At 52.9% G+C, this 18,755-nt stretch overlaps 1 protein-coding gene across 2 annotated transcripts in view; it reads right to left on the minus strand.

Moving 5' to 3' along the window:
- Positions 1 to 1,316: 1,316 nt before the first annotated feature.
- The window catches only part of SMAD7 (SMAD family member 7), a 30,010-nt gene continuing 12,571 nt past the window's right edge, over positions 1,317 to 18,755 (minus strand). For both annotated transcript variants that reach the window (XM_082667670.1, XM_082667669.1), the window contains exon 4: positions 1,317 to 3,245. In XM_082667670.1, coding sequence (XP_082523796.1) covers positions 2,707 to 3,245 — 539 coding nt within the window. In that variant the 3' untranslated portion in view covers positions 1,317 to 2,706. The remainder of the gene's footprint in view (positions 3,246 to 18,755) is intronic.

Genomic DNA, 18,755 nt, shown 5'->3' on the forward strand with positions numbered 1-18,755 from the left:
TTGTGTCATTTGGCAAAATGAAAAATTGGCAATCCTATTTTGGCCCTCCAAAAATTTTTTTCTGAAATTGTACCAGTTTGTGATATCTAAAATCTTAACTCCCACTTCAAAGAGCCCTTTCCTGGGTCTAAGGTTTAAGACCCCCTGACATAGACACCTAAACAGCCCCATTTGGTGCCCGATTTGAACCTATTTCTTGTGCAAGAGGTCTCGAATCTAAAACGTGGCTCAGGGACTTCCCTGGTGGCGCAGTGGTTAAGAATCCGCCTACCAATGCAGAGGACAGGGGTTCGATCCCTGGTCCGGGAAGATCCCACATGCTGCGGAGCAACTAAGCCTGTGCACCGCAAGTACTGAGCCTAGAGCCCACGTGCTGCAACTACTGAAGCCTGTGCGCCCTAGAGCCCATGCTCCGCAACAAGAGAAGCCCCCGCTGCCAGCAACTAGGCAAAGCCCGTGCGCAGCAACGAAGACCCAACATAGCCCAAAATTAATTAATTAATTGAAAAATAATAAAACATGGCTCAGATCAGTGAAAATCCCAGGGGCAATACCAGCAAGTGCCACTGGGGCTAAGCTGGGCTGGGCCAAGGGAATAGAGAACTGGAAGAGTGTTAAGCAGATGCAGAGTAGGGTCTGCCCAGACTCCTTTCAGCCTACTCCACCTCCCGGAGTGCCCAGTACAGAACTTAGGGGACCCAGATCCCTCCCTCCCACCATCAACACTCAGCCCCAGCCTCATCTCTACTCCAGGGCTTCAGTCCTCAGGGAATCTCTCCTGGAACCCAGTGTGGCAGTGACCTTCCTCTGGGAAAGGTGCAGTCGTCTCAGGACTTAATGTAAAGCAAAGGAGTCAGCAAGCAGGAACTGGATGGACCCCAAGTTCTTGGGACTTTACCTTCCCATCCTATCTCCCAGTGCAACCTCCTTCCCAATCATTCAAAATGGTATTTCAACTTTTCAGGCTTTGAAAAATCAGCTGCCTTTGTAACTCAGGGCTCCCCGAGGTTGACCCATTACAAATTCAGGACACCCACCAGCTGCACCCTAAGGTTCCTGCCTAACAAGAAAGGTGGTATCTGTGTAGGTACAGGTCTTTCTAGGATGCAAGGAAGAGCAAGGTGTTCTGGATCGTCTCTCCCTTTTGTGGTCCCACCAACCAAGCTTCCTCCCCAACCAAGCTCTGGGAGACCCCAACTGTACCAGATTCTGATGGCTACATCCCGCTGCCCACCCACCAGAAGAAAAAGGAGCTGGAGGACAACATGGAATCAAGTATACATTTTAAAAATTGTTTAATGGAACATAAACTCCTTTAGAAAAACATTCAGCTAGGTGATAACACCCATAGAAAAAAACACCAATCTTGTGTTTATCTTTTTTAATTTGGCATTTGTTATTTGCATTTATATTAAAGCAAAGTGCATCTTTTCTTTATTTTTGTTTATACACATTGCACAATACATAAATAATGATGCTTATAAAACGTCTTTATATTTACAAGTAATAATATATTTATATATAACATAAAATACATTTTTTCTTTAATAAATCTCAGGGTTTTTTTTTTCAGGAGTCCTTTTTCTCTCAAAGCACTACAATGCTAAATTTCCAATGAGAATGCTTCTCTTGTTCATTTAAACCTTTGTAGTTAGAAAAATAGCTTATGTTAAAGTCTAAACATGCTCATTGAGCTAAGAGCAGTGTCAACGTATCATACGAGTGTATGAGTTGTAGAAGAAACGGAAGAGTTAGGTGTCAGCTCAGGATGGTACCTTGGGTTAAGATGGACCGAATCCTTCTTGGTGGGGAGTGGGGCGGCTCCCCTCGCTGGTCTAACAGCAGAGCTCAACACACAGGCTGCAGAGGGGAGGAAAGTGCTGAGCTGGTTTTCTGAGTCCAGGAAAAACCTGATGTAACCAGGGCAGGGGAGAGGCGGAGGGGCCTGAGAGGGCACTGGGTGAGCAATACTGTGACGGGGCTGCCCCGGCAGCCCTCGGGAAGCCCATCTCAGAGGTATCCAGGAGCAGATGGCCAAAAAGGAAAGACACGACAACGGCAGCAGGGTGGCCGGAAGGGAGTGAGACAGCATGGAAAAACTGGCAGGGTGGCTTCTAAGAAGCCTGCGGACAGGCCAATGTCCTAGAAGGGGAGAGGTGGGATGGGGGTTTCCCCAGGCTGGGGGACAGAGCCTTGCTGCTGGCCACTGCTGGGACACCCGCTGCCCCACTGTGCAAGTCCAAGGAGCACGAGGGACACAGCTTGGGAGCGCAAACCTCTCAGCGATCAACATCCGTAGGAAACACAACAGAGCACACCGCTTCCCCCATCTGCGTACACACACACACACTCTCTCTCTCTCGTACACCCTGACGAGGGCAACGAGGACCCCGAAGTCGAGGCCTGCCCCCTCATTTACACTGTGTTCGGTGGTACTGATTTTTGCTTCCCCTTTTCACGCCTCGGTGTTCTGCCAACCATACCACCCGCCCCCGCCAAAACCCCGACAATTCTTTTCATAAGCTATTTCTCAAAGAACAAAACAGAACATAAACAAGAACGAGGGGAAGGAGGGGAGAAAAAAGAAAGAAAAAAAAAAAACGACCAAAGAGTTTGCATGAAAAGCAAGCACTCAGGAGGAAACTATTAGCAGCAAAGTAGTTTGGACCGGGCCCACTAGGCTCCCGCTGTCCTCTCCCCACGTGGCTACCGGCTGTTGAAGATGACCTCCAGCCAGCACGGGCAGCTGCTGATGAACTGGCGGGTGTAGCACTGGCCCCAGCCCTTCACGAAGCTGATCTGCACGGTGAAGCCAGTCCACGGCTGCTGCATGAACTCGTGGTCGTTGGGCCGCTGCAGGCTGTACGCTTTCTCGTAGTCAAAAGCCTTGATGGAGAAACCGGGGAACACTTTGTGTACCAACAGCGTCCTGGAGTCCGGGTTGTCCAGTGTGGCTGACTTGATGAAGATGGGGTAACTGCTGCGGTTATACACCCACACGCCATCCACTTCCCGCGTGAGCTGGATGCCACAGCCGATCTTGCTCCGCACTTTCTGCACCAGCTGACTCTTGTTGTCCGAATTGAGCTGTCCGAGGCAAAAGCCATTCCCCTGAGGTAGATCATAAAAGATATCCAGGGAGGGCTCCTGGACACAGTAGAGCCTCCCCACTCTCGTCTTCTCCTCCCAGTATGCCACCACGCACCAGTGTGACCGATCCCCAGGCTCCAGAAGAAGTTGGGAATCTAGAAAACAAAATGGCGGACATGGTTGGGTGATGGAGCCCCTCCTTTTTACTCTTCCTCCCGAAATCAAGATCACACACAGCCCCATGATCAGCTCGTCTCTCAGGGCAAGACAGAAGGAGGGAATGGGGTGCTGGATGTGCTGCAGGCCGAACAGTCCTCCTACTGGGGCCTGGAAATCGTGACCCAGTGACGGAAGAGCCTTGCCTCTAAGCGTGGGGCTTGCTGGGGAGCCTCTTCCCTCCACTCCCCACACCCTGTCAGAGACCCAGGATACCAGCACGTGCCCACCCGGCCAAAGGAAAGCCCCATCGCTGCAGAGCTCAGAAGCCAAGACCACTTAGTAACTTGGCTGGTCCTAGTTTTAGGGCTAGAAAAGGCCTTACAGTTGGATGGTCTAGAATTACAGTTCTTTAAACTGGATGGAACCTTGAAGGCCAACTGCTCCAGTCCCTTGTCATCCTCGCGAGAAAACCTGGACTCAGAAAGCTTGTTGCTCAGGCCCCAGGGATGATGGAACCAGACCTAGACCTCAGGACCACCTGCTAAGCAGTCTTTGTGCTTGTTGTCTCCCAGTTCTCAGATCAGTGCCTTGGTCATAGGAGGTGCTATCCGGGAGGAAAAAAAACTTTTTTTTTTTTTTAAAGGAGGAGCCACTGCAGAGTTTATTCCCCGCCACAAATATTTATTTACTTATTTATTTCTTTGGCTGTGCTGGGTCTTAGTTGCAGCATGTGGGATCGTCGTTGCCACATGCAGTATCTTTGTTGCTGTGTGTGAACTCTTAGTTGTGACACGTGCAATCTAGTTCCCTGAGCAGGGATCGAACCCTGGCCCCCTGCATTGGGAGTGTGGAGTCTTAGCCACTGGACCACCAGGGAAGTCCCATATCCAGGAAAAATTTTAAAGGACGTGGTTTGGGTTAAAAATATCTATCTTCCTAATAGAAAAATAACTCTCAATGTGTCTGTCAGCGGCAGCTCTGTACACGTGAGTTCAGGTAAAAATGCCAAATCACAACCTGCAAGTTGGTGTCAGCCCAGACTACCTTAACTTCCTGCAGCCCAGACAGAAGACGATGTGTTTAAAGTGGGTACCGCCATGCTTGCAGGGTCCTGCTTGCTGCATCTTCCTTTCTTCCCCTTCTCTCCCTAGAAGCATCTAAAGTCGATGCCCTGCCCCCTTCCTCCCCTGGAGGGCCCACCCCGGCTTTCCTAGACATGCTGCTTCCCACGGGCAGCAGGGGAGACTGGGGTGATTCTGGTAAGGTGACTCCCAAACAGGCGCTCAGAGATCTTTAAAGGGGGGAGCATATGAAAGGAAAGGGGGCCCTGGAGGCTGGCATTCCGACTCCTCTAACTCCTCCTTTAAGCTAGAGCCGGCAGGGCAGGACTCAGACTGGGAACCGTGAGTCTCCCCAGCCCAGCCGGGCTGCAGGAACACTGTGGTTTGTGGTGGCAGGGCGGAGACCGGAAGTCTTGTATTTGTTAACGAAAATGGGGAGAGACAGGGGGAAGGCCTGGCAGGCAGCAGAGGCGGCCTCCTGCCCTCCCTGTAGGTCCCTGCTTCTCACTTACTGGGGTGGGGGGCTTGGGGCATGAAGTTGGGGGTGGTGTGTGAGGTCTTTGGGTTTGATTGGCCTTTTTGATTTTGGAACCACTGAGTTTAGAGCCTGCACGATGATGGGTTATACAGCACAGCAGGGGGGGGGGGGTAAAGAAGGGCTCGGGTCTCCATTGTCCTGCTGCCCCAGCAGGCTGGGTAACCAGTGCAGCTCAGCACACCCACTCCTTCCAACGTTAACAGGCACGTAAGGACCTGGGAACCAGTCAGCTGCATTAACTTTACATGGAGGTGTCCCGTGAATAAGTCTGTACAAAGGCGCTCGGTGACCCACTGGGGCAGCCACAAACACCCACCCTGAGCACCAGTTGCCTGGATGCCCCCCACCTGGCCTTCTCAAATGCCTGCCCCGCCAGCTACACAAGACGGGGACGCTGAGGGCTCCTTCCTCCCCTCAACCACCACCCCACCGAAAATCAACACCAGAAACCTGGCCCATCACCCCCGACCCCGACATTCATCTCTGAAGCACAAGTGTGAAAGAGGCTGTGTGCATGGATACGAGCACACTTCGAGTGTGTGTTATGTGAACGTGTGTTTGCATGCGCATACACAGGAACATATGGAAAAACAAGAGAGGTACAAGAGCTCCAAGCAGAAGGTGAGTCATCAGGCCTTAGCTTGTTTCTGCAAAGTATCCATCAACTGCTAATAAACTCGCGAGCGCTAGCAATCTTCTGAACCCTCTTGCCGAGGGAGTTCAGCTCTGAAGGCTATACCAAAGACCCACAACACCCGCGTAAATAGAAATGCTCTGACGTCCAAGTTCGCCGGGTTGCAGAAAGCCCTCTTCTGGAAGGCACAGGGCGCCCACCTGCCTGCTTGTTTGAGGCGGGAGAGCGTTTCCAAATGTAAGAAGTTCTCACTTATTATCCCAACTCAGGACAACAAACCGGCCTGGAAAGGAAGGCTCAGGAGTCGCTGGGAGGGAAGTTCAGGAGACCCTCAGCGGAGCCTCACAATACTTTGTTTCATGGAGCCCGGCTCCCCTGAAACCTGGCACCCGCCAGAGTATGGGGGTTGGGGGAGAGGGGGAGGGGGAGGAAGCCTGAAGATTGAGTTGCCCCTGTGCCAGGCCCACCGGCAAGGGGCGGGGGGGGGGGGGGCGGCGCCTTGTCTGCCTGGGGGCAGAGGAAGCTGGGCGGGGGGTGGTGGGGAGACTGGGGCCTGAGGTTGGCCAGTAGAGAGGAGGGGGAATGGGGCGGGGTGGGGGGGCGTTCTGGCGGGTTTCTCTTTCATCTGTGCGGCCCGACAATGCATCCAGCGATTTGCTGCCAGACATCCCCTGGAAAAAGAAAAGGCCTTTTTCTGTTGAGGTTAATGGCCCGGCCCAGATAAACGGCAGCGTGTAGGTGTCCCTGGATGTGAACAAGGCCCCTGAAAGCCCACTAGGTGCCCTAATCTGGAGCAGCAGGGCCCCCACGTGTCGCCCCACCATGTCACCCTGCAGTCCCCTAGTGCCCTGATACCTCTTTTCCTTGCTGCTCCTGAACTCCACAGCTCTGAGCACAGAAACAGGCTGTCAGACAAACCCATCACTGGAGCGAAGGCCCCTTTTACACAGCACGCTTCTGGGGGCCCAGTACAACGCCCCAAATGGCCAGTTCAGACTCCGCTCCTTAGCCCTGAAGTACCCGCCGTCTGGGCTCATTTCTAGGAAGCGCTCAGCATCATCTTCACAGAAGCACAGTTCCTGGAATTGGGCCCACAGCCCACAAGCATCTCCCCACAAAGGTCAGGGCAGACGCTTAGCTCTTGGGGGCTTCCCAGGCCTCCGAGGGAGGAGCTGGGAGGACCCTGCACAGAAAAAAAAAAGGCCCCCTCGTTACAAGGACTGAGGAAGGGTCTTAGTATCCTGGTTGCCGATACTTAACCTCTGAAGGCAAAACTCGCAGTCCCTTGTTAATTTCCCTCAGCTTTTATAACCTTTTCCGGTATTTTCAGCTTCTCCCTCCTCAGAAAACTGTACCAGGGGCCTGTTTTAAAACTGTATTTGTGCATTTTAAAGCATCCAAAAGAAAAGCTGTGTTGTCAAAAGCTACCTAATCAGATGCCTGCTCACAAGTTTTTCTTTTTATTACAGTTCAGGGAATTTGTGGACCAACCCCAGAAAAGTGCTGAATCAGCCTAAAATTCCTTTAAGGTTGTTTTTCCCCCTCCCCTTCCCAATTTCCCTTAAAGCATAAAATCTACCCTTTAAAAGCAAAGCGGGAGGCCGTGTGGAGAAGGAGAAGGATTGTGTCTCGTGTTTGCACTTGCATTAGGGAAGACCACTTAACAAGGAGCTCCATGCCTCATACAAAGAGTTATTTAATTACCCTGGTCGTGAATGAACAGACCAGACCCTCCCAGAAGACCAGAGGCTCATGAATGAATCTCATGCCTGGGATCGCAATGGCACAGGGTGACCAGACCCTCAAGGCCTAGGTAAGAGAGGAACTTCCCCCTTTTAAAATTTTTGATTTGAAGGTGTAGGAGATGAAAAAGAAAAAAACTGGAGGGAGGGGCTCCCCTGGTGGCGCAGTGGTTGAGAGTCCGCCTGCCGATGCGGGGCGGGGACATGGGTTCGTGCCCCAGTCTGGGAAGATCCCACCTGCCACGGAGCGGCTGGGCCCATGAGCCATGGCCGCTGAGCCTGCGCATCCTGAGCCTGTGCTCCGCAATGGGAGAGGCCACAACAGTGAGAGGCCCGCGGACCGCACAAAAAAAAAGGAGGGAGGGAGACCGCAAAAAAAAAAAGAGGGAGGGAGGAAAGGCCAAGTTCAGTGCCTCGACGGTACCATGTCCGGTCTCCAATTTAGGAAGTTGACCATGAGGCCAGAGAGGCAGAACTGTTCCAAAACACCCAGTCCCAGTGGGATTCTGAGAACGCTTGAAGTGAGGCCATCTCACCCTAGCTGTGTCCACACACAGAGGCGGTGCTGATGGGACAGGGGTGGGGGGTCCCCAAGTTTCTGACTTTTCAGGACAGGGACATACTTGGGAAACGAAGCAGCACAGAGAAAGCCACAGAAGCAGGCACCGGCTGAGTCCAATGTGCCCACTGCCAGGGCAACCAGGGGGCTGGAATAAAAGGCGGGCGGGTGTGTGTGTGTGGGGGGTCTCAACCCACTCTCATCTCCGCAAGGCACTTGGATTATAAAGGGATTATTTCTCTTATTCAATATTCTGGTTATCCCACGGTGGGATGGGTCTGCGAGCCCCCTCCCCAGTGGTCCAGCAGAGCACCCGGCTGGGGATGGAACCTGGGCAGAAATGGCTGCCTCACGCGGGCTGATGAGGGCAGACGAAGGGCACACATGCAGACCCAGAAGTAAACCCGGCAACCCTGGAACGCAAACGTGGCCACGCCTCGCCCTCTCAGGTCCAGGGCCCTCCCTCCTCGGGACTCCGGCGCCACCAAGGGTTGCCTCATCCTGTCCTTCCCCCTACATCAGTCGTCCCAAAGGTTAACAGCTTCATCGGCCCGGCTCCCCACCCTGGTCAGGAAACTGTTCAGAGAGCAACCAGCTCACTTCAGGGACAAGGACTGAGATAAAAGGGGACTTGGTGCCAACCCGTCCCATCCACTCTCATCCCAAACACAATTAACCAAGTCTCTTGCTGGTCTCTAGTTTTCAGGAGGAAGCAAACACATAAAAACTTGCTTCGGTGTCTGGGCTCAGTCTGGGTTCTGGGGTCAGCTCTAACCAGCCATGCTTACAACCTCACCCGGGACACAAAAGATGACGCCAGAGCTGCCCCCTTGGATTCTTGGGGCAGCAAAGACAGCCCTGGGGTTGAAAGCAAGCTACCATGGTGGTTGAAACTAACTCAAAACGTTTCAGGTTAACTCTCAGTTACCCAGAAAATGCTCAGACCCAACCCATCACTGCTACCCCCAAGCTCCTACAACCAAATGCATCAGAGAATGAACTCTGGCTGGTAGAAGGCAGGACGGAAAAGTTGGATTTTTTTTTCAGAGCTCTGCAACAAGGTTCTCCGCTGAGGCGGCTGGGCTGGGGGGTGGGCAGGGGGTGCCACAAGCTCTCCTTCAAAGGCCAGGGTGCTTCTTCAGGTCCCTGGGCCCAACCTCACTCCTCAGTGAGTTCTACCCGCCACGAGCTGACCAGCTATGGAGTCAGACACTCCCCCCTTCAATCTGCCTCCCATGTCACCTTGGTGGTGACTTGAGCTCATCTCTAAAATGGAGCTCCCAGTACTGGCCACACTGGCATTGTGACAATTTGATGAAAAGCAGCCAGAGGTCAGGGCCTGGCCAGCAGCCACAGCGGAGGGTCTCGGCTCTTAGGGGCACATTATCTCTTAGGTTCTCCAGATGCTCGGAAAATGCTGACAACTCTTCGCCCCGCCCCCACCCCCAGGTGGGACAACAGTTCTGGGCTGATACCTTCACCTAACGAGCATTTACTATGTATAGTTCTGTTGAAGGGGCTCACAGAAAGGGGACCCTGAGAGGCTGCACGGTATTACCATTCCTATGTTAAAGGAGGGGCAATGAGACACACATCACCTGCTGCAAAGCAGAGCTGGGTTCAAGGCCAGAACATTGGCTGGTGTGAGCTGTGTGTGGGCGGCCACCTCAGGCCTCAAAAGCCACCAGTCCTCTCCAAACACTAGAGGGGAAGACAAGTGTCCTTCCCAGCCCACTGTGGAAATGCTATGCCTACCGTGGCCCCCGAGGATGGGGTCCAGCTCCTTCGCACCAGGCAAGCCAGGAGTGAAACGGCTTCTTTGCCAGCAAGCTGCTGCTCTGTGACCTTGGCCAAGCGGCTTTGCCCCTCAGAGTCTCAGTCTGACCAGCCCACAGCTGGGGCAAAGGCGGCTGGGGCAAAACAGCCCCATGGGCCCCCTTCTGGCTCTGATGGTCTCTGGCTACACTGTGGGTTTCAGTATTCAACAACACAGGTTCCATTTATTTCTACTACCTTCTGGAGAGTAAGAAAATCACTTCGGGGAGCAGGGCACGTTTTTGCATTTCATTTGCAACAATAAAACAAAACAAAATCAAAAGGGAAAGGAGATTTGAGTCAGATTTGGCCGTGTCCATCTATAAACCAACTTTTTTTTTCATTGCAAAGAGTTAACAAACTCGTGTTCTTTCTGTGTCGTCATTCATGGCCCCCAGGAAAAGGTGAGCGTCCGGGGAAGGGTCTCCTATATCACCATCTTATTTCCAATGCCCACCCATGCCCGGCGCCCTGAAGCTTCTCAGCCATCATCACCCTCCTTCCTCTTGCAAACTCCCCTGGGCTGACATATTTGGCAGGTCCTACTCGTCTAGAAGACTGATTCGTGACTGTGCCTTACAAACTGTGATGAGTAATCAGTTACTAGAGCTAAAAAGTACTTCCCTACTCCTCCAACGGGCCACAGCCCCACCTCCTAAAGCCCCTCAAACGGCCCAAGTCGGAGGCCCCCAGCCCAGGGGTCCCTCCTGAGAGCAGTGTTTTGCCATCAGAGAATATAATTAAGGGTAGCGCCGGGGAAGGGGGGAAGTCACACAGATCAAAAGCTCCCATCTGTCTCGCCAGCCGGGCTGACGCGGCTTCCTGTGCCCCAGCCTTCAGCCATGCAAATTATAGCGTGTACCCGGCTGCCTGCCTTCTGAGGAGGCCAGCTCTGCCCAGCTCCGAGGCCTCAGAGGAAGGGTGGGGACTCCCAGCCCGGCCAACTCCATTCATAATATTTACAGTAAATGGGCCTCCCTGGCTGGTGGTTAGCGTGCATCCAGCCTCGTCCTTTTCAAGTCTGAATTTCAAGTCTCTTCCACCCCAGGGTGCATCACCAAGTTCCCACCGTCGTCCCCCCCACCAACTTAACTCAGCAGCTCCCTTCAGAAAGAGGGGTCACACACTTGCATACAGAGCCCCCAGACCTGCCTGCACGGGGGCATTATCTGCTCACCTGCCTGCCCCCTGGGGAGGATCCTGGCCACTCCCCGGAAGACAAAGCAAGGAGGACGTGCACACAACAGAAGGGTATGCACGTCACATCTCTAACCCACCCACCCCCAACCCGGGGAGAGTCCAGAAACCCCCCCAAATTCCACGCGTGGATTCCCAACTGGTGATGCGCCTCCCCTCGCAAACACAGATCCAACAAAGGAAACTACTCTTAAACCACCAGGAAGTCCCTCATTTTCTCCTTTTTACTGACCACTTGTAAGTACGCTGGCTACGCGTTAAAGAAGCTTAATAAACACAGATGCACAATCAGCCAGCTTTCCGAAAGGACACCACCCCCAGAGGTGCAGGACAGTTTTTTCCTGGTTCTGCAGGTCTGGGGGCTCTGCGGAAGCAGCTTTTGCTGTGGGTCTCAATTGAATAAAGCCCCCGAGCTGCACGGACCCTCCAGGCTCCCTGCAAGGTATTCCAGCCCCAGACGCGGGCCCTGCCCCACCCCGTCCTTCACACAGCTCCAGCTCAACTCTCGTTTTTCTGGAGGGTAGAGAAACCTTCTGAAGAAGAGGAAAAATCCAGTGAGAAACAAAAGTCCTTTTCATCCCTCCCCTCCCCCAGCTCCCCTTGTTCCATAACAATTATGAAAACTGTTGGATGGGATGGCATTTTGAACACTTACTGCATTCCGGCCAATAAATTCCAGCACTGGATCTGATGGAAAAGCCTTCCCTCTCCGGCCAGCTCCCTGGCTCCCCGCCCCCTGCTCACTCCCAGCCCTCATTCCTTCTTTCTTTACAACCCAACACCAGGGCCCGGCCAGGGCCGCACTGTACTTACAGGGAAAAACAAAGTACGACAGAGTGTAGACAGTGTGCAGACTGGAAAAGTTAATCATTACTTCTGTCTGCCTCCGTAATCTGATCTCCCTGGCTTTGACACACTCACTGCTCAGCCATCCCAGCCCTTTCACCCCCAAAGCACCCAGGACCTCCTAGGCGTGAGCCCCCCCCCCACGGGCCCTCCCACCCCTTAGCCTCCAGTGAGGAGGCCAGGGGTATGAAAGCCCCCCTACCCTGGACCACCGTCACAAGGCCACCGCTGCTCAGTGCTGTGTGCTCCACATTTCGGAGGACTCTGGGCCTCACGTGAACGCGGGCTCCAATCTGGCCTGTATTCCTGCAGAGAGCCAGGCCACCCCTCCTCCGCTGTCCTCCTCCCCCCACCCCATGCCACTCTCCTCTCACTCCCCCTGCCCCAGGGCTCCCCCTCGAGTCCACCCAGTTGCCCCATGGGATCTGTGATCCGTCTATGCAGACACTCAAGTCAGGATGGCCCTGCCTCAAAAAACTCAACACAGAATTACCACATGACCCAGCAATTCCACTTCTGGGTATACGCCCAGGAGAACTGAAGCAGGGTCTTGAAGAGATACCTGTTCACCCATGTTCACAGCAGCATTATTCACGATAGCCAAAAGGTGGAAGCAACCCAAGTGGCCACTGAAGGATGAACGGATATCTATAAGTATTTAAAAAGAAAAGCAAGTCTGACACCTACTACAACATGGATGAATCTTGAAGGCCTTACACTGAGTGAAATAAAACAAATACAAAAGGACAAATACTGTATGAATCCACTCATATGAGGAACCTGGAACAGTCAAATTCATGTCAGGAGCTGGGAGGAGGGGGGACTGCCATATTAGTGTCTAATGGGCACAGTTTCAGTTTCGAAAGGTGCAAAAGTTCTGGGGGTGGATACCGGTGATGTTTGCACAACCACGGGATGGACTTAATGCCATTGAACTGTACACTTAACAAGGGCTAGAATGGTAAATGGTATGTATATTTTACCACAAAAAGAAAAAGGCCCTGCCTCTCCTAATGCTCTCGTGTACACCCTGCCTTCTTGAGTACAAGGGATTCCATGGGATGGGGCTAAAGGACCCCTGGAAATGTATGCACATGCATTCTTCTGGGGAAAGTTCCTTCAACTTTCATTCATTCTTGGAAAAGCCTGCAAACCTCAAACCGTGAAGAACTACAGCCTTTTCCTCCGCCGGTGGAAGAGGCCATCAGCTACCCACCACCTCCGCGAAAGGGGTCTTATTCTCACACACCTTCAAATCCAAGAACCGAAGATCACAGGATTTCATTCAGTACTGCAAGGGGCTTGGAGGCCAGGTCCAACTGCGTATTTTGTAGATGAAAAAACTGAGGTCCAGGACACAAAAATGGCTCAGTGAAGGCCATGCAGCCAGCTGACGACTGTGCCACCGTCCTCAGCCCAGGAAAGCAGGCCAGCCCCAGGGGACTGAAATTTGGAGGGTGGGCGCTTTCCCTCCCATTGTAATTCTCTCCAAGCCCCCTCCTGGGGCATCCGACAAACACTTGAAATGGGGGTCGGCTTCTGAATCTTTGCAAGCCCCCCCCCAAATCCAGGCCTTTCCCCCCCATCCACAGTGGGCCTTTAACTGTGATCCCACTGAGCTGAGGCCCATCTGTTTTTAAGAACTGTATACTGTGCACCCAGATCACAGGAAGAACTCAACTCCTGCTTTTCCCTCTTGGTTACTGATTAATGAGGGGGAGGGGCCGTGCTGGCTGCGAGGCTGCCCTGGGGCTGGCAAGGTCCCCAGGCACTTTCTGAGCTGAGCGGCTCTTCCTGGCCCTCTCTAGCCTCAGAAGCTCACTGGGGAAGTTGACCGCAAGGTGTGAAAGGGTGACTGGAGATGGTAATTTAACCCTCCAAGTGGCAGATGCAGAAAGGTGAATTTACTGACAGTACAGTCTTTTCTTGGCGTTGTCTTTTTTTTTTTTTTGCTGTCCAAGGGCCTCTCACTGTTGTGGCCTCTCCCTTTGCGGAGCACAGGCTCCAGACGCACAGGCTCAGCGGCCATGGCTCACGGGCCCAGCCGCTCCGCGGCACGTGGGATCCTCCCAGACCGGGGCACGAACCCGTGGTCCCCTGCATCGGCAGGCGGACTCCCAACCACTGCGCCACCAGGGAAGCCCTTGGCGTTGTCTTTTTTTGTTCCTGTTGAACGTCCACCCCAAGTTAAAAAGTAAAAAGGCAACACAGAAATGAGCAAACACGAGAGACACCAACAGTCCCTGGCCTGGTGATCTGAGTGCTCACGTCTGAATGACAAAAACTCCCCATTTTGCAAGAGGAAAACTGGAGTTGAACTCAGTTCTTCCCTTACTACCCTGGATCTAACCAAAGGCCAAAAGAGCTCTCCCGACTCCACAGAGGAGCAAGGATGATTAATTAAATCAGTGAGCTCCAGTAGGCCTCGGGGGAACGGCCAGGGGCAGGATGCGCAGTGAAAATGAAACCCCTTGGTAACTGGGTATTAGATTACCTCACGTAAACCCACCCACAGGCGGGCCAGCCAGAGCTTCACACACTGGCTGGGACCTCAGAAATGAACTTGACCATCAGATTTTAAATTAAAAGGCAATGTTGCATCCCCAGATTGTCCTCATGGGAATCAAGCCCACCGGAATTATAAAAAAAAGTCCAAGTCCTGGGCTTTGAAAATGTCCCACCTCCCCTGTGGCTGTAAAGACATAAATGCTAACATTCCAGGTGCCCATGCCACCCCCGCCCTGCCCCTTGGCTGGTCACCTCCACTCTGCTGGGCTCCCAAGTACCACCAGGGTCTGGATTATAACCCTACCTCCTGCTGTTGCAGCTCTTATCTCACAATCAACAAGTGGGGGGGGGGAGGCGGGAATAGAAACAGAACCGGAGGAGGCAGACCTCTGTTTATCCACAAGCTTTGCTTTATCTCAACTCTCAACAGACCACACAACCGAAGCAGAGAAGCTGTGCTGGCCCTGCGTGCTCAAACAATCTCCCCAGGGTACCATCCCTGCACCTCCCCCGTGTCTTACAACACCTCACCCCATGGCTGAGAAGCTGCCCTGTGCCTGACTGCAGACAGAGCCACATCCTGTTCAAGGACCCTCCATCTCACTGACCCCAGAGCACCTTCAGACAGACCACTACGTCTGCAGAGTCCAAGAACTACATCCTCCATGCCTGGCAAAGCGGGGCACATAGTAGGTGCTCAGTAAATAATTGCTAAATGATTGGACCACAGGGACACGCTGGCTTCTCCCAAAGCAGCTGCACCACCACCGCCCCCCAGGCCCCAGCTTTACACCTGGCAGAGCGAGGCCCGTGAGAACCCACCTGGGAGCGGAGCGTGCCTTCCAGGCAGGGGTCAGCCAGAAAGGCCTAGGTCTGGCCCCAGGCTGGCGGGAAAAGAGCCCCTGTCCTCAGCTACTTCCCTGCCAGCTGCGGCTGATCCCGGGAGGTGTTTCCAAGCCAGGCGCCGGCCAGGCAACCTCTGTGGGCTCACCACCTGCCCACAGCATTCTGCCTTGGCGTCCTGCTCTGTTTGGACAAGTTAGCCTCACCGAATGTTCAACAATGCTTTTACACACCCCAGGGCTCTTGTTGTGTTATGAGAACAAAACAAAGCCCACTAAGGAAAAAAGCTGGGGGCTGGGGGGAAATGGGGAGCAAGCCAGCCACACACAGATCTCTTTCTTTCTGGTCTCCATCCTAAAGATGGCTCCTTGACAGCCCGGGTCGGGGCACTGTCCCATGTTACGAGAACAATGACATTGTCCAAGAGGGGACTTAGAAACCCAGAGATGAATAAATGAAAACTGTTTTCACACCCAGCACAATACCACCTTCTGCACATCACTGTGGGGCTGCACAAGCCCTCTTTCTAAAGGGGGAAGCTTCTTGGTGACTGAGGACTGAGTTACCCCCATCCCCCAGGGCTAAGCACAGCTGTACCAGGGGAGCTGTCTTCTGTCACCTCTTTACCGCTCACCAGAGTCCTAGCGATAGGCAGTCAGGAAGCTAAAGGAGGGACTCCTTGGGCAAAATGAGGCCCACTGCTAGTAAATAAAGGCAGCCCCAGCCTGCCAAATGCCAGGCACCTTGGTGAGGGCAAGGTCATACTGGGGTGAACAGGCTAAGGGTATCCGTAAATTCCCACCCACCCCTCCCCCCAAAAAAGTTTTTTTTTTTCTTTTTTTTGCAGGTTAAAACTGAGCTAATGACACTGGGTGGGGCTCAGTGTCGAAGACTGTGCAGCCAAACCAAAATTCACTTCCAGCCAAGAGCTGCTCGGCCTCCCCATTTGGGGAAGGAAGCTGCAACACTCATGAAAGATTCTTAGTATACTGGGCAAGAAGGCTGCAGTTAGCATTTCAACTGAATGTGACCCTTCTGGTAAAATAGTTTTTTAAATAATAAAAATAACATAAAGTTCTCAAACAGCCTCTTTCTTAAAGAAAATGGCCCAGAAATTCTCATGGGAGTGGAAGGAAAGAAGGGGGAAAAAAAACAAAACGAAACCGGGCCGGCCTCCTCTCAGCCACTACCTTTCACGAACAACTTTTTTTCTGGAGTTCTTCTCATAAAAGGAATGATGCCATTTCCTGTCTTGTCCCAATACTTCCTGTTCACTTACAAGGTGAAAGTTATCACCCTGTTTTAAACAGCTGTCCTAAACTCCACAGAAAGTTCCTTTTTCCATCCAGTGCCCCATCCCTATCACAAAATCTCCCCATTTTAGAATATAAACGCTATCATGGTCTACAGTTGGCTTTAAGAAAAAGCCTCATTCTCTCTATGGTAGACACTGAATCTTCAGTCGCAGCCGCCCCAGAAAGTGGGCTAGGGGCACAGACCCCCGTGGGGAGAAGCAAAGGGGGCTGGGGGCATCACCCCCAATGAGCCACTGTGTTTAGGTAGAGTTGCCGCCACCAAGGGAATGTTCCTTTCTTGGTGTGTTAGCCACTAAATTGAGAACTGTGCCTCAGCAGTTAATAATATCTTCCCGCTGAAAATAGCCCGGAGAGGAAGCCTGTCTGTGACAGTAGGCACACAGCCAGACGGGGCTAGCCATTCAGTACTGAGCGAGAGAGATGGTAGGGCCAGTGGTGACCTCCCAGTGGCCACGCTGTACAGTATCCTTTCACAAGGCTCCTACAAAGGGAGGGCTCCCGGGCGAGTCACCAGCCTCCTCTACCCTGCAGCCCTATAACCTCGGTGAAGCTGTCACAGCAACTAGGGTCTTAGGCAGCAGGACCAGAGGAGGGGGCCGATCACTCAGCAGGGTGGGTCAGGACGACTCCAGGCTTTGGGAGACCCGCCCCTACATGGCTGGTTACCAGTCCCCAGGCCGCCCAGAGGAAAACAGCATCTGGGGCAGAGAAGGAGCAAGGGCGCTCACTTCCCCTGCAGAAAGGTCAGCCTCAGAAAATGAGCCACAGGGAACTTTCCTGTCTCTCCTTTCTGCAACCAGGATGGAAAAGAAAAGGTTGAAAAATCACGGAGACAGACAGGCCCGTGACTGTGGGCCCATCCCTGGAGACCTCAGAGGTGCTCTGGAAACAAGCGTCTATCTACAGATCTCAGGCACCTAACTGAAGTCTCCATTTTCATTCTCCAGAGCCAGTGTTTTTTATTGAATATCTAAATACCTGCATGCATTTAAAAGCTACCCCAGGTCACTACTTTTTAAAACTGTGGCAAGACAGGTGTAACACAACATTTACCATTAGTGACACTGAGAGCACTCGCAGAGCTGAGCAACCATCACCACTACCTAGTTCCAGAACATCTTCATCGCCCTGAAAGGAGACCCTGTCCCATGGGTCACTTTTACCATGTCATCCACTACAACAAAGCCAATGGGAGGAAGAGGCAGAGTTAACACACCTTGTCAAGTTTCTACAATCAAGTGAAAGTCTTAGTTGAGAAGAGGCTCAACAAGCAAGGTACTCGAATTCTTCCCTATAGGAGCACAGGCAGAATCACAGAACCTGCACAGCCACCAAAGATATTCTCCACAAAAAAAAAAAAAAAAAGATACTCCCCCACAGTACACAGACCCTTTTACCCCTTACACCAGGGGCTCCCCAACTTGTCTGCACCTTGAAATCATCTGGGAAGCCTCAAAAAATACTGATGCTGGGATCCTGCCAACAGACTGTGATTTGGAAGCTCCCAGGGGTCCCGATGTGCAGACAAGTCTGGGGACCACCACCCTGCGCCTTTTTTTCTCCCACCAGCTTAAGACACCTGCTGTGAAGTGGCCTGGCAATCACAGCACTGTAGGTGCAGTATCACGGGATAGTTAACAGCAGCAATAAAGAAGCAAAGGGAGCCAAACTTGATCATGAATCCTTTGGCATTCCCTCCCTTTTCACTGCCCCCCTAGCTCTGGGCCACAGGTTCAGAAGTCCACGCAGCCACTGCTGGGCTCTGCTAAGAAAAAGCCTCCCTGGGGAGAGGGTGTTAGTGCCCTAAGACAGCGGCCAAGAGCTGCACCGGAACCTGGCCCTCACCTGGCCCCTGCCCCTTCGCGGGACAGCCCTGCTCTGCTTCAGGGACGGGGTGCATGAGGCAGTGGCCCATGTAGTCCGGCTGGCAGAGCAGCCCCAATTTGCTCCAGAGACTTTAAATGCTGTCACCCTGCATTTAACCCCTGCCTGACTGCCCCATTCTTTCCAGGATAAAAGGGGTTTTCACAGTGAGCCCTTCTCCGGGGTTGAGTGCATGACCTCAAGCCTTGCAGAAGAGGCAAACGGCCTGAGCTGCTGTCCCTGACTGGTCTTCACTGGGGAGTGGGTGTGCACCAGGTGAGCCGGCCGGGGACTGAGTCGTCAGCCTGGCATTTAGGGACATATGGGTCCCTAGAGATTCAGACTGTCACTCCTCACCTACATGGCTGGGGAGAGGAAGGGGAGAGGATAGGTAAGGAGCTCAATCATGGTTACATGTGCTGGCGCTTCTGCCTCCCCCCAAGCCCATGCTCAAGGCCACTTGGATGAACTCAATCCACCCCCACCCCACCCCCCACGGCATTAGAGACTCCAGCGAAACCACAATCTGCTTGTTCCCAGGCACGGGAAGGAGAGATATAAAAACACAGCAATAGGCACCCGAG

This window comes from Grampus griseus (genome assembly GCF_964374135.1).
Source record: "Grampus griseus genome assembly, chromosome: 12".
Classification (NCBI taxonomy): domain Eukaryota; kingdom Metazoa; phylum Chordata; class Mammalia; order Artiodactyla; family Delphinidae; genus Grampus; species Grampus griseus.